Below are 14772 nucleotides of genomic sequence, written 5' to 3' on the forward strand. Positions count from 1 at the left end.
TGCAAATAAAACTGTAATGCACAACAAGTTCAAACTAACAATTATAAACAGTAATTCAAAATTGTAGTCACTATTTAATCTACTTATTTAGAATGTTATTTTTGGAGCTACAGTGTCCACATAATTTCTCTTGTGGATAAGTACAGTCTGATAATTAATTAAAAATATTTTCCAACAAAAGCACTGTTGTAAATCTACCTGTGTCACCAAAATGTTTCTAGTCTGACTGGAATGTACCTGCCCCTGAGCAGGAGCTAAAAAAAAGTCCCCAAACTGTCTCCAGTTCCAAGTAAATGGTCAAAATGGTCACATTTATGTAGCACTTTTCTACCTTCAAGGCACTCAAAGCGCTTTACATCAAGGAACCAGTCAACCATTCACACACATTCAGTGTGACACATACGACAGCTGTCGTAAAAAACAAGTGCCTTGATGTGAAGCTGACCAATGAGAAATGTGACCCGCCTATTCCAGAATATCTAATAAAACCAACCAGCATGGGAAAAAACGGGGTGAGACGCAAGAGGGTCACGAGGCTGCTTACAACAGCTTGCGTGACCCCTCCCGGCGTTTTCTCCCAAGCTTGCCATACAAATGTCTGATATTTCTGTGTCGTTTCATATTCTAAGTTGAATTGTGTCCTCTATGTGTTAAGGAATAGCATCGGTGTATGTCTAATTCCATGACATCAATACCGTTTCTGTTATAGCAAAATAAATCTACAGGGACATTATTTCACTGCCTATGTTTTGTGTTTTTTGGGATTTTATTCCACAAAAAAGAAAGCACAGAAATTAGTCTCTTCTTTTCTATACAATCGTGTTCTTTGGTGTGAACAATTGACTATCTGCTTTACTTCTGGTTCAGGCCTGGCATTAAAATTCATTCTGATAGGATCAAAGGAGGCCAGCACTAATACCAGGTGTGAACACTCTCCTCTGTGCTGTATGTGTTATATAAAGAGCGTTTGGAGCAAAGAGTGGAGTGTATGCTAAGAGAAATATGCAAATCGCAAGCTTCTCCAAAAAGTGCCTTAAAGCCAGAAACTCTTTAAGGTTCTGTAACTACAGTGCTGAAAAGACTTCATATTTAGACTTTTGTTTTTCCCTTTCTCTGTTGTATAACAATAACGACACATGGCTGAATGTTTGGAATGTATGTCATTATTTTAAACTTTTCCCCCGGAACTAAAACCCAGGCCTTTGACGTTTTCTGACACTGTAACTGTCACAATTCTGGAGACGTGAGGAAAATACTCCTTGACACTAACCTAAAACGAGTAGATAGAATCTCCAACAGGTCCACTGTGAAAGTGTGGAACGGTGCTGAATTTGGGGATTGCTTTGGCTCTCGAGATTTCACAGCTGGTTTAGTTGAATCAGTCCTCCTGACATTTGAAATCACTTCTTCTCATTTAGTGGCACTTCCATTTCCTCGTGTTGTTTTACCCCCACATCAGTTTTGGCGCACGCACGCGTCTCCTATCTTTGACCTTCACTCTGCGTTTTCCTCTTGAGTTCCTTACTTTTACCTGCGCACCTCCACATCCACAGCCCGCTCTTCCTCTTGTCCCCCTCCCCTCAGACCTCCCATCCCAGAACCAGCAGCCCGACCAGCAACAGTAGGAGCAGCGCTCTCCTCTCAGCGGCAGGCGGCGGAGGAGCATCGAGCGGAGCGCGGCAGAGCGATGCTGAGAGCGCGGCAGGATGAATTTCACCTCCACCTTGTCCTGTTCCTCCTCCACTTCCCGGACTCTTTACTCTCACATCGGACTCCGCGCTTTCATCTTCCTGCACTTGCTCCTCGTGCAGCCGTGCCTCCATCACCCGCAGCCGTGCCACATTTTGGCGCAGATTGGACACACAGTGCGCGTCGGTGCGCTCCTGCCCGCGCAAAGAGCGGCTCGTGTCCAGGTCCAAGCGGCACTGACCCGTGCTGCTGCGGGCATGACGCGGGACGGAGACAACTTCTTACCTTACAACCTAAGTCTGGAACTCGTGACCCGGCAGCCGGCGGCCGCAGACCCGGAGTCCCTGTTCCGGTGCGTGTGCCAGGGTGTGGTGGTGCAAGGAGTGTCTGCTGTGCTCGCCTTCCCACAGAGCCGTGAAGAGCTGCTACAGGTGGAGTTCATGGCGTCGTTTTTGGAGATCCCCTTCATCAGCGTCATTGAGCACGGGGAGCCGCTGGACACACAGGTGGGATGCTTTACCTGGCTGTGGTGCGTGCGCTCCGGGCTCCGGGCGCACGGAGAGCTCCAGAGCGAACGGTGTTTGGCGGTGTGTGATCTGGGTTTGAGTGTGCAGTCCGCGGGGGATTGTTTCCACAGTTTGACCTTGACCTGTTTGATTTGAGCGGAGTCAAATATGGCAGCGTCTGTGTTTGGTGAAAGCAGCGCAGGAGAGTGGCTCAGAATGGAAAATGTTCTGAAAGAAAGTGCGTTTGGTTTGTCTGAAACATATCTAAAGATTATAGTGGTTGTGAGCTGTTTTACTGTTTTCCACTGTGTGTTATACTTGCAAAATACTTGATGCAAAAGTGCTACAGATGTGTAATTCACACAAAAAAAGTCTGTGATTTTGTCCCTAACGGACCCTTCTTATTTATCAACGGTTCATTTTTGACAGAATTTGGACGTCACAAAACCCTCTGAATTTCACATCCCCACATCTTGCATAAACCTGTTTCACAGTGGCTGCAGTCTGAAACAGAAATCATGGATGTGACCCAGATGCTGTTACTCTTATACACTTATTCTTTAAAGTTCTTACACTAAACATGATTTATAGATGACAAATTGACCCCATTCCTGCCTCCAAAATTTAATAAAGGGCTTGTCTATGGAGAACATACTGTGGTTTTCTGATGCATGTACCATTTTGTTATGTGAAGTGAAGCAGACAGTGGAACGGTCTAATCTAGGGCTTTGCCTTGTGTCAAATGGAGACCTGAGTTCACAGCCCGTGTGGTATAATATATAGAATGATCTGAAGGGTCGAGCTGCACTATTCGGGGGCAGGAGATTAAAGGGGAAGTGGGCACTGGTCGGTTGGCACATACATAATATGTTCTCGCAGAGTCCCACCAATAAGGAAGCAGATGTTGTTGCTATACAGGAAAGAGGATTGCAAGTATGTTTGGTGGTGGATGGATTGTTTTGTGTGTGTGTGTGTGTGTGTGTGTCTGCGAGTGTGTTTTTAAAAACAGTTTTTAAATGGACAATTCAGTATTTTCAGTATGTTTGGTTTGTGGAGATCAGAGAATATTTGCTGAAGTGTTATATTACTTTGGAGACACCTACAGTAAATAATCCATATATAAATAAATATATATATATATATATATATATATATATATACATATATATATATATATATATTTAAATATAAAAAAACACTCTTTCTCACCCTCCGCGGGTGGCTATTCTATTTATCCCCCTTTCAAGTTCGGGACCTCTACCAGAGGCCTGGGACCTTGAGGGTTCTGCAAAGTATCTTTGCTGTTAGCACTGCACTTTTCTGGACCAAGATGTCCAATGTTTTTCCTGGGATCTGCTAAAGCCACTCCTCCAGTTTGGAGGTCACTGCCCCAAGTGCTCCGATCACTACGGGCACCACCGATACCTTCACGCTCCAGGCCTTCTCCAGCTCCTGATGTTCCATCCCATGGCACTGCAATGTCCACCACCACGGCTTTCCTCTGCACCTTGTCGACCACCACTATGTCCGGTTGGTTCGCCATTACCATTCTGTCTGTCTGTATCTGGAAGTCCCAGAGGACCTTGGCTCGGTCGTTCTTCACCACCTTTGGTGGTGTTTCCCACCTTGTCCTTGGGGTCTCCAGCCCGTACACTGCACAGATGTTTCCGCCCATTTTCTCCTTGTTCCAGTAGCCCATTTGTCATCAAGGTGCTCTGGTTCCCCAGCACCTGACGCAGACCTTGTTTGGCCGGGCGATCCATATATATATATATATATATATATATATATATATGGATCAATCGAGTCTTCTACCTGATTCAAATCTTCTAATACCTCCTTTGCTCACAATCACTTGCTTGCATCTATTTTTTTTCCACTGCACTGACTCACCATATCAATATCTTTGCTGCAGGCTGTTATGGGCCTTTTGAAGGGAATCCATTGAATGTAAGTCTTATAATCTTCAAGAGCGGAAGAGTAGATTTGAACATTTAAGAGCTTATTATATCAAAATCTTTTTTGTTGTTGCCACTATTAGTTTAGTTTGAATCCTCTTCGCTGCAGTTGTACTTTGCTGGTGCTATACAAGCCATAAACGTAAGACGGAATCCCCTACAAAGGTTTTGATGTATTTTTTGCTAAATATACCCAAGTTTTCACTTCTTTATACCACTTGACAACACAGCTTGGGTTATTTCAATATTCTGTTGCTTATTGCTTGTACTTTGCTGTTGCAACAATGACATTTCCACAAATGGGAGAACATTACATCTTATCTTACATTTTGTATTCTGTTGGTAAAATTGATTGTTGATATTGTCACTAAGGATCGGTCTGTATGTACTATAACAACTTATAACTTAAACTTCCACATTTGAGACTTTCATAGGCTGTTATTTATGTTACATTTTGAGGAAAATAGATAAAAATTTCCCCATGTGGGTCAATAAAGGAATATCTTATCTTATCTTAATATCGCTATTGTAGTTTTGTAAGTATGCAATTATATTGTCTGTAATTAAAGCTGTTAAAAAATATCTCAAGACAGCCATTTTGTGATTAATGTTTTGGTCCATTTATGTTTTGTGCAATACTTAAACCTCAATAAAGAGCATGGAAATATTGAGGTATTTATTCTTTGCTATATTGCCCACTCCTATTTACAACAAAAGGACGCTGATATTACTTTTAAGCGTACAAAAAATAATTAATATTCCTTTTCTTATTGTTCCCCATGACAGGTGTCACCACTGTCCATAAAGTTGAAGTGGGACGCTGCCAAATCGAAGCCAATTAAATAAAATGGTTCCTAAGTTGCCAACATTAATTGTACTTTGTCCCTCAAACAGGAGCCAAAACGTGGATGGCATTTTATAATTGTATGTATTTCTTGCAGGGGATTTCCCAAAGGCAGGTAGAATTTATTGTCTTTATTAGATATTGCAGGCAAGTTCCCTTTGCCTCTGTATTTTTACATGAAAATGGAAAAATGCAACTCATTGAGTTACTTTGGATTGTACCTGTTTATAGGAAGATGGATTACAGACATTAGGCTTCACTGGTAAAATGTTGCACTGCCTTTTATCACATATGAGGGAGACTCCTCCTAAATGAACTACTTTGGTAACACTTTATGATGACCACACCTTAATTATCCCTAACAAACCTTAAACAAAACGAACAAATGTTTTTTTAAGAAGAATTTAGGCTTAATTAATCAATAGTAACCACTTAATTAAGGGGTTTGGGTCAGGAGGGTTAATTAAGGAATAACTAAACTATTTGTTATGAATTCAATCTTTGCTCATGCTTAATTAAGGTTATAAAAACCTTGCATGACGGAAGGAATATTTGCATTTTAAAAGATCAAGCCTAAAAATATGACTAGTGATATTATTGCTTAAAGTTGCTCTATGTAACATTTCTGGGTGGCAATTTGCTTGTCTCCACGAAAATGTTATTGTCTTACATGAAATGTTCCTCCATAAAAAGTTCCACCATAGTGCAGCTTTAATTGTAAATAGTTTGGTCTGAAAATGATGTCCAAAAGGTTGATTTGATGAAGGATTTTGGGTTTAAAGTGCATACAACAGTTTAGAGATTTAGAGAAGATTTTCCCAAAAATGTTTCCCCCCAGTTTGACAATTATGGTGACGTTTTACTTCCTGAGCAGCCGATATGGCACAGGTGGACGCAATTCCACTGTTACTTGACAACCAAAACGTTAACAAGGGCAAAAATCCATGTAAACTACACAATAGTTACAATAATAATCATCATCATCATCATCATCATCATCATCATCATCATCATCATCATCATCATCATCATCATCATCATCATCTTCATCTTCATCTTCATCTTCATCATACCTGATTAGTTTAACACCTTTAGATTGTTAAACGATTGTTTGAACTAACAAATGGGTAACACTTAATAATACCTACACTTTGATTTGCCTTAACAAAGCATGAGCAAAGACTGAATTCATCATGAACAAATAGTTTTTTAAGCATGATTCAGATTTAATAACTACTTAATTACGGTTAAGGTTATGGTTAGGGCAAGGATTTAGGGTTAGAGTATTAGTTAAGTGATTACTAATCCTGAGTCCTTCTTTATAACTATGAATTAAGTCTTTGCTCATTCTTTACTAAGGCAGGAATATGTGTGTTATTAAAGTGTTACAAAAAAATCTGTCTGTTGCGTGTGAACAGTCTCTTTATATAAATATATCGATTATCCGTATAACTGCAGATCTTTTGGTGTGTTCCAACTCTGCACAGGCCAGGTTCGATCAAAAGGGGTCCACAGAAGGAACAGTGATGCAACAGCGACAGGTGACACACAATTACTGAAGAAATGAAGGCTGATTCCATTAGAAAAGTGTCAGATAGTGCAATGTAGTTGTGTTGTTTATTGGCTGCTTGCTAGAAAAGTTAAACATGCAACATTGTGTCATCAATATTAGATTGGGTGGTCTTATAATGGCACACTGGAGCGATTCATTTACATCCATAAAAATCATGATATGTACATAAAGGATTGGTGTGTTACTTATGAGGGATGCAGGACATTTAGCATGCTCATATCTTGCATCAACACATGACATATTCCTGAAAAACGATGGCTCGAAGGGGAAAGCACGTGAGGAGACATGGGAGGATAGTCAAACATTATGGGCCCAGGGAAGAGCAGGACATTTAGAACTGATATTAATCAAATGGGCGTAGCCACGGGTGAAGTGGAATGAATGCAAAGGCCTTTATGCAGTAAACAGAAAATCCATACACGTGATACATGCTCAGCAAACATCAAAGACTGGCATTTGTGTTTGCGAAGATGACAGATGGATCAGTACTTAATGCTTATGATCTAATTACTTCATTTAAACTCAATTTATAAAGAGGAATGCATGGATTTTTTTGGACATGTTCTTTGGTAACATTGTTTGGTAATCTTTAAATCTTTAAAAAAAATAAAAATGACACCACAAAAATGCCAACTACATTTTTGTTGAACCAGCCAGTAATAAACTACTGGTCCAATAGTTTGAGAACAGCTACAGGTCAGTATGTTAAAAATAAATGAATATATTGATATTTTTGGGACAATTTAAACAACAATAAAACTATAACTACTTAATTCGCTTTAATAAAGAAGTCTTAATTCGTGATGAGCAAGCACTTTATTAAGAGTGAATCAGGATGAATAACTGCTTAAAGGGTTAAGAGCTAGACTTAGGGTCTTAATTAAGTAGTTAATAAAACTTAGTTTCTGAATTTATAATAAATGATGTTCATTATGAATTAAGTATTTATTCATGCTATATTTAGTCTTATTAAAAAGTATTATTATTTTAAATAATGTCATTATGTTTATATTTAAATGACTTTAAGTTGTGCCCAATTTGCTTATAATTATGAATTGTACTTTTTGAATTTTAAAATGAGCCCACGAATAGCTGATGCAGTCTGATGCAGATGCCGATGGGGATCTAAATAAATAATAAAACATCTCCACATCACGGTTTAGCTTAAATATATCTGTCAAGAGCATTATGTACAGCAACTCATTCACTAAAATGTAAATGATACACTACAGCCATCCAAAAAAATACAAAATTCCCTTCACAATTAAGTAAATATTTAAGTTATAACGTTTGTTTTGCGCGATTGTGATTAAAACTATACATTTTTTACTTGAGAATTTGAGGGCAAAGCAAGTTCACAAATCCCAAAAAACGTCTAACCATCTTTTGGACTCCCACTTCCATCTCGATATTGCACCTGCTCACCCAATCCCTGCAAGTGTGGCTGTCTCAATCTCTTGTTTGTAGTTGTATTGACACCAGGGTGGGTTGTATGACTGCGGATTATTATTTTATTTTTTCATTTTCCTCCACCACCTACACATCGGTGTCTCCTCATCCAGTGTTTTACTCGTTGCAGACAGCCTCAGTGAGAAGTGAGAAGCGAGGAGGAGTAGGAGAAGAGGAGGGCCTGGGGGGGTAAAATGTAGCAGGCTTGGAACAGGCAGGGGCACAGTTGAAAAGTGTTGACAGTGTAGTATGTGTGCCCTGAGCCACTCCAGCTGCTGATGTGGCTCTGTAAGCAAATAATAATAGCAACAACTGTTCACAGACGTCCCATTAGACCGGAGCGTGGTTAAATTGGGTGTGCTGTCCATGGTGCTGAAACGGGCGACGCAGGCGGAACATGACAGCCTTTTTTCATAAATTCTTTTGCTCGTGAACAGCAAACTTAAAGCGCATATGGCAGGTTTTCACGTTGGTCTAATTATTACTATGTTAAAAATACCAGTCAAGTGGCAGTTTGTGATTAAAAGTTGTGATTAAAAGTTGACCAAAAAATAAATAGGTGAATAAATTATAGGAAACAGGAATCCTTATATCCATGTCAACAATTAGTGGGTTTAAAAATTACAAAAAAACAAAACTGTATCATTGCCATAGCGATTAACAATCTGAAAACAAAACTATTGTATCTTTTGAAAACCTCAAAGTTTTGCATTTAACAAGAGGCTTGAAACCCATGACAAAATTCCATCCAAATTCACAATTTTTGTGAAAGGAACATGATTTTCTGATAATTTCAAATTGATTAAAGGAAATAAATTTGTTGTCATGTATTTTTATTAGTGAAATAATTGCTGTTGTATAAATTTGTGAGGTTTGCCTTTTTAGGGAACAGACATTGAATTACTCAGCCAAGAATACACATTTTCCAAATCTGGATTCAAAAGAATCTGTGAGTCTGGCCAGCGGTTTTATCTCCCCGAGTTCAGATGGGGATGATTGACAGGGGGATTAGCCATTCAGGGACACACATGGTCTGTCTGTATCAAAAGAAATATAGCTTATGAAATAGAAAGAAAAAATAAATATCTCAGGGAACTGAAAAACATCACAGAATCAATGAGTGAAGCACAAAACGCTTTTAATCTGAGGTAAGAAGTTGAAACAAACAAATGTCTGAGTTTGGCCTGAGACGCAGCCGAGAAAATAGTGAGACTGAGATCTTCTGTATGGAATAAACACAGAAAAATAATTGTGTTGACTATGTTGTGGTGAAATGTGTGGATTGACCTGTCCAATGCACTTTAACTTCAAAAGACACAACAACAAAAAAGTAAAGTGGAGTGGAGCTTGGTTAATTTAGGTGCGCTGTCCGTGGTGCTGAAACGGAAAGCACAGGCTGTACACGTCAGCTTGCTTTTTTCATAGAGATAGATTAAAGGTTTGCCAGCTCATAAATAGAAAACTTAACTTTCAAAGACACAACAAAAAAATGGAGGAGGATTTTTAATTAGTTGTTGAAGTGGCTTTGCGAAAACAAGCAACTAAAAACTAATAAGCAGTTTTGGGCAAAACTTTCCTACTCTTGCCTCATTGGTGTAATTTTGCTGTCTCAATTTCACCTCAATTTGATCAATTCAGGGCTTGACAGAGAGATGACAGAAAATAAGAGTTTTGTGTATTCCCATTCCAAAGAACTAATGCTTTGCAACACACTGTAACTTTATACAAATATAAAGAAGCACAGCAGGAGACATCAAAAGTTTATTTTCATTTTACATTTTTAGTCATTCACCAATTGGCTTCAAGGAACATAATGCAACTTGATATTTTTTTGAGTAGAAAGACGTTCTTGGGATCGAACGCCACAAACTGACTATTATTGACAAGACTTGGCAGCAGTGCAACACAACCTGGTGGAACAACCTGATGAACTGCTGGGTCACAACTGGGGATGTCACGATATCACTTTTTATTGTTATATGATGATTGTGGGAAGAAACATCAAGATTTTAGGTTCATTCATGATTATTGACCTGATTTACAAACAGGGAAATCAGTCACGGTCACATTGTCCAATAGATCACCATTTCTCCAGTGTGTGAGCATGATATCAAACGTTGTGAATGATAAAGTAAAGCTTAATGTGACTTAAACCATTAAAAAAGCACTTTACTATTTTCCGAAAAAGATTTAACTGAAATTACTTTTTTTTTTCCTCTTGCGAATTCACATGATTATTATTTTTTAGGCCTTAAGATTTTATTACTATTGATTGGCGTATTTAGTCACAACTTGTAAATACATTTATCACTCTACTATCAGAATACTTTTGAATGAACGATGACTTTAGTATTAAGCATCTTAATATCTACATTGGTTTTAACATTAGGCTAACTGAAAATCTATCTCTATTGATGCATACCGCAATTGAAAATGATCTTCTCTAGAGGACTTTCTCTACAAAAACATTACTCCCGCCGATTCATTTTCATATTCCCTACTATCCATGAAGTCTTCACGGGGTTTTGGGTGCGTATTGTGGCTTTGTTGATGTTATCTTTTCTGCTGAAATGGAGTTCTTTCAGACCATTCTTCATCCTTTGTTGAACACTGAGCGAGGCCTGTGAGGGAAAAGCACAGGGGAAGCACCTTGATGTGTTTTTTAGCCCAAAACTTACAGACGGCCGAACCATGTCAGAGGATGCATGACCATGATGGAAGATCTAAGGATGGTCTGACTTCATGTTATTCCACAGTTCAAAATCTGCTGCTTTTATTACTTCCACCAAATGTTCAAGACCGGTAATTGATGTCACAAAGCAGAGACTCGAGCAACCGAAGAAAAAAAAACAACCTCTGATGCCTTTATAGCACACACACATTTGAAATACACATATGCAAATAAAAAGGAGTTTAGCGTTGCCACAATACTAAAATCTTTCAAACTTAAGAAATGGTTTGATATTCAATTTAATATTTGATTTATATACATTGCCATATGATCTTATACTTGTTCTGATAAAGAGCCAGATAATTCCAAAACTTTTCAAGAAATATCCATGCTTTGTCATATATATAATGTATATTTGTTATGTTTGTTTTTTCACTTTCAATACCTGCCCAAATTAGTGTCTAGTTCTGACATAGTTGTAATAATGATGATTAGAATTGTTTTTTCTTTTTCTTTGTTTTTACATCCCTGCAACATTACTTTGAGGTACTTGCAAGTCTTGTGTTTATTCTGGCAAAAATCTATTACTTTCAATAGATGTGTTATTTTTTTTTATAATAATAATATAATTTTATAATGTGTTTTTATAAAACTGTCCACATATTGAAGATTTTCTTGTCCTCATTAAGGGATAATCTATCTGAACCTTTACATGAAACACAAACTAGCACAAAGTTCAATGTCTTCTCTGTCAATTTAAATAAACAAAGGTGACATTACTTTTCTTGAGAAAATGGTGCTATTGTTAAACCCATAGATGTGATTGTTGTGAGTTGAAAGGACTCAAACTTAATTTGGCAAGTCTGTGGAGGCAATCCCAAACAAATAGTCATATGGTTCAATATTTGTCAACCATAAATTTGGATTTTTCTTTCAAAATCAGCAAATCCATCTGACATTCCCAAATTCCAACCACATTTCTTGCGACAAACCAAGTGACCTCTCCCAGCTGCTACCTTCACTACTCATGGCTCAAGCTCTGGATTTCAGTGCTCCGCTGCACTTGACCCGCACAGGGAGAATCTCTGCATTAAACCTAATCCTGTGGCTGTAGGAGCAGCATGAGCAGTGGGTAGTGCCTCAGGCCCATCTCCAGCGCTAATCCACCATCTTGGGCATGGGAACCGACTGTAGGATTAGACTACACACTGTACTTCAAGCATCAGGAAGAAATGAGAAAGGCCAGACATTTTGATGATAAATTGAAAGGCTGAGGTACAGTCAAAATACAGAAATTATTATTATTTTAACAAAGAAGGGCTTAAGATATACAGACACAATGTAATAAAGTGAGGAAATGACCATCTCTTCATGTGGTCAAAATATTGATGGTGGTGAAGCAGAAGAGAGGCTGAGGAGGTTGATGGTAGAAATGTAAAGGTAAAACATGATCTCACATTAATTCACATCTTGACAGGTTTTTGTCATTTTGGTGTGTCTTGCTTTAGACTAAGAGTTGTGCTGTTCTTGGTGCTGTCTCTACCTGACTTTATGTGGTTCTTGTTATGAATTATGGAATAGATTTGTGTATTTGCATCGTCAATACAACAAATCCCCACAGTCGTTGTGCGGCATGCCTCCTACACGATGCATGCATCTCCTCTACTGTATATTTAACTTCACTTGGCAGAGAGCTTCCCTTCTTGAGAGCCGACCCTCTCAGACCACATATAAGATTTGGAAATTGCCTCAGTCCTTCTGACAAAATGGCTGGATCATATTTAGTGCTGAGGCAAAGAGTGGTGTTGTCCTTTTATAATCTCACAATATGTAGATGGTACAGCCAAGCCAAACTTTCACTGCCATATTTATCTTCATTTTCTGATTCTCTCTAAATCCAAATCCAGTGAACCCCGGGCAGGTCCTGTGTCCCCTGGCGACCTAGACATCACTTCCTGCCACAGTCTCACAGTAAAAAGCAGTGCGATTGAGTGTGTATTGATTCACGCGGTGATGAGATTATCTCCCAGGGATTTTCATTTTCACGCTGCCTCTGCTGCAGCTGCCACAAAACAATCCTGTTAAAGCTGCGGAGCGATTTCAGGGGTTTCCTTGTTTTTTAATCATGCCCTTCATGGTAAAACTCAGGATATTATTTTGTGATCAGAGGAGTAATCCGGCGTTCAGGCAGGTGTCATTTGAACAAAAAAAACAAGGATAGCCAGGTCCGGTTGTAATCCAGGTCACTTCAACTGAGATTGGCAGCCGAACAAACTACACTTTCTTTGTTTGATTTGAATTACTTCTTTAATGGCCACGTCTTCAAGCTCTGCAATCCTCTGCGGGTTACCTGACACGTTTATTGAGGAAATATTCACATTAATAATTGATGTTGTTGTGTAAACAAAGCAAACAGTAGCGAGTGAGTGACTGAGTTCAGATTGCAGTTGAGGTGGGAAAGGAGGGCACAGGAGGGAGCAGAGAGTGGCACCAGGCGCTGGAACGGGCTCCGCTGTGGCACAAGGGGTACTCCACCAAATGAGAAGTGATGGAGTCGACCAGAAAGCTTTCTCTGTCACTCCATAAAACATTCACATAATATTGCTGTTTCAGACGCCATCACAATGTTCTACAGGAGTATAATATTTAATAAAGATGAGAGCAGGTAAAATGACTGATGTTACAACGTACAATTGTGTTATAGAGTGCGGGCCTGTGTCGGGAATTAAATACAGACAGCACAGGAAATTCATAATAACGATAACGAAAAGAGTAATTCTGGTGCAGTTACTAATGCAAATCAAAGTATTGTAAGTCTTCAGAGTACAGTACTCTGACCCGACCATGTGACTGAATATGTTACAAACAGTGTGAGGGGAAAAAAACATTGAATATGTATTTAGTTACAGAATACTGAATACTAAATGTATTTTGTAACGTATTCTATTACATGGTCCAATCAGAGCACTGTATTCTGAACACTTTGAATACTTCCACATTGAGTTGCTCTCCACATAGGATTAAAAACAGCTTTATGGTTGTTGCAACGTTTGTTATGCATTTAGTGATTAGAGAAGAAAAAATCCTACATGAACTCACCACAGAGCAGTGTTTTCTTCTTTTCTCACTACTACAGCCCATTTTAAGCCTACATTGTATGATCAAACACCACCATGTATTTCTTTGATTTTAGAAAAGTAACTGTTTCTGGAATATCAGCAAATGAAGCAGTAACTGTGCCATAAAGAATACAGTTACTCAAGATTAGTATTTTTGATTCTATTACTTCCCAACACTGGTTACAAAATACATTGTAATGCATGTATTCAGTATTCTGCAACTACATTTTCAAAGTATTCTTCCAACACTTATGAGAGCCAACATGCTGCTAGAGCTCAGGATGTAATGTCAAAAACATCTGTTACCAAGGAGATCTGCCATGTTTGTGCTAAACGTGCATCGAGATACGCCAAAACAACGTAAAAAGTAAACAAAAAAGTAATGGAACAACCTGAATAATGACTGAACCACTACATTTATCAGTCTACAGTGTTAGAATACATTTTAATGACGCTAAGTTTAGTATTTAGCATCTTAAAAGGACCATTAAGCTAACTTAAATGGCTCGATAGAAGTTTGTGGAATTACCTTCAAAATATTCCTTCTGAAAATATCATATAATCAAAAGGAAAAGGCTCTTGCACCCATCTAGTAGTTTGACATGTTTACATGAGGAACGTTTGGTATCACAAACATCTAATTCCAGCTAAAAGTTTAGTTGAAATTACTTATATATATATATTAATTTGCTTTTGCACAGTTTTCACCGCAAACACTTTTAATAGCAATCCATTGGTAGGAGAAACACGGACATGCATAATATTATCTTCAAATATTTTGTAGGGGATTATACTTGTGTATCTCCATGGAGACAAGCGTGTGATGACACCAGGTCAGATCTATGGAGACGCAAACCCGCTTACAGTAAGAATGCATGTTGTCCCGGGTATTTTTTAAACCGTAAAACACAGTTAGTTGTACTGTGGAACATTCCAGGCAAAAGCATTGCACAGTTACACCTT

General features: G+C 38.6%; 1 protein-coding gene across 1 annotated transcript in view; it reads left to right on the forward strand.

The window, feature by feature from the left end:
• The first annotated feature begins 1619 nt into the window (after positions 1 to 1619).
• The window catches only part of grin3bb (glutamate receptor, ionotropic, N-methyl-D-aspartate 3Bb), an 82379-nt gene continuing 69226 nt past the window's right edge, over positions 1620 to 14772 (forward strand). The window contains exon 1 of the mRNA XM_072438612.1: positions 1620 to 2195. Within this exon, the coding sequence (XP_072294713.1) occupies positions 1707 to 2195 (489 nt within the window). The 5' untranslated portion in view covers positions 1620 to 1706. The remainder of the gene's footprint in view (positions 2196 to 14772) is intronic.

The sequence above is a fragment of the Eucyclogobius newberryi genome, unplaced genomic scaffold (assembly GCF_026437365.1).
Source record: "Eucyclogobius newberryi isolate DKJ021-1_F unplaced genomic scaffold, fEucNew1.0.hap1 SCAF_9, whole genome shotgun sequence".
Lineage (NCBI taxonomy): Eukaryota > Metazoa > Chordata > Actinopteri > Gobiiformes > Gobiidae > Eucyclogobius > Eucyclogobius newberryi.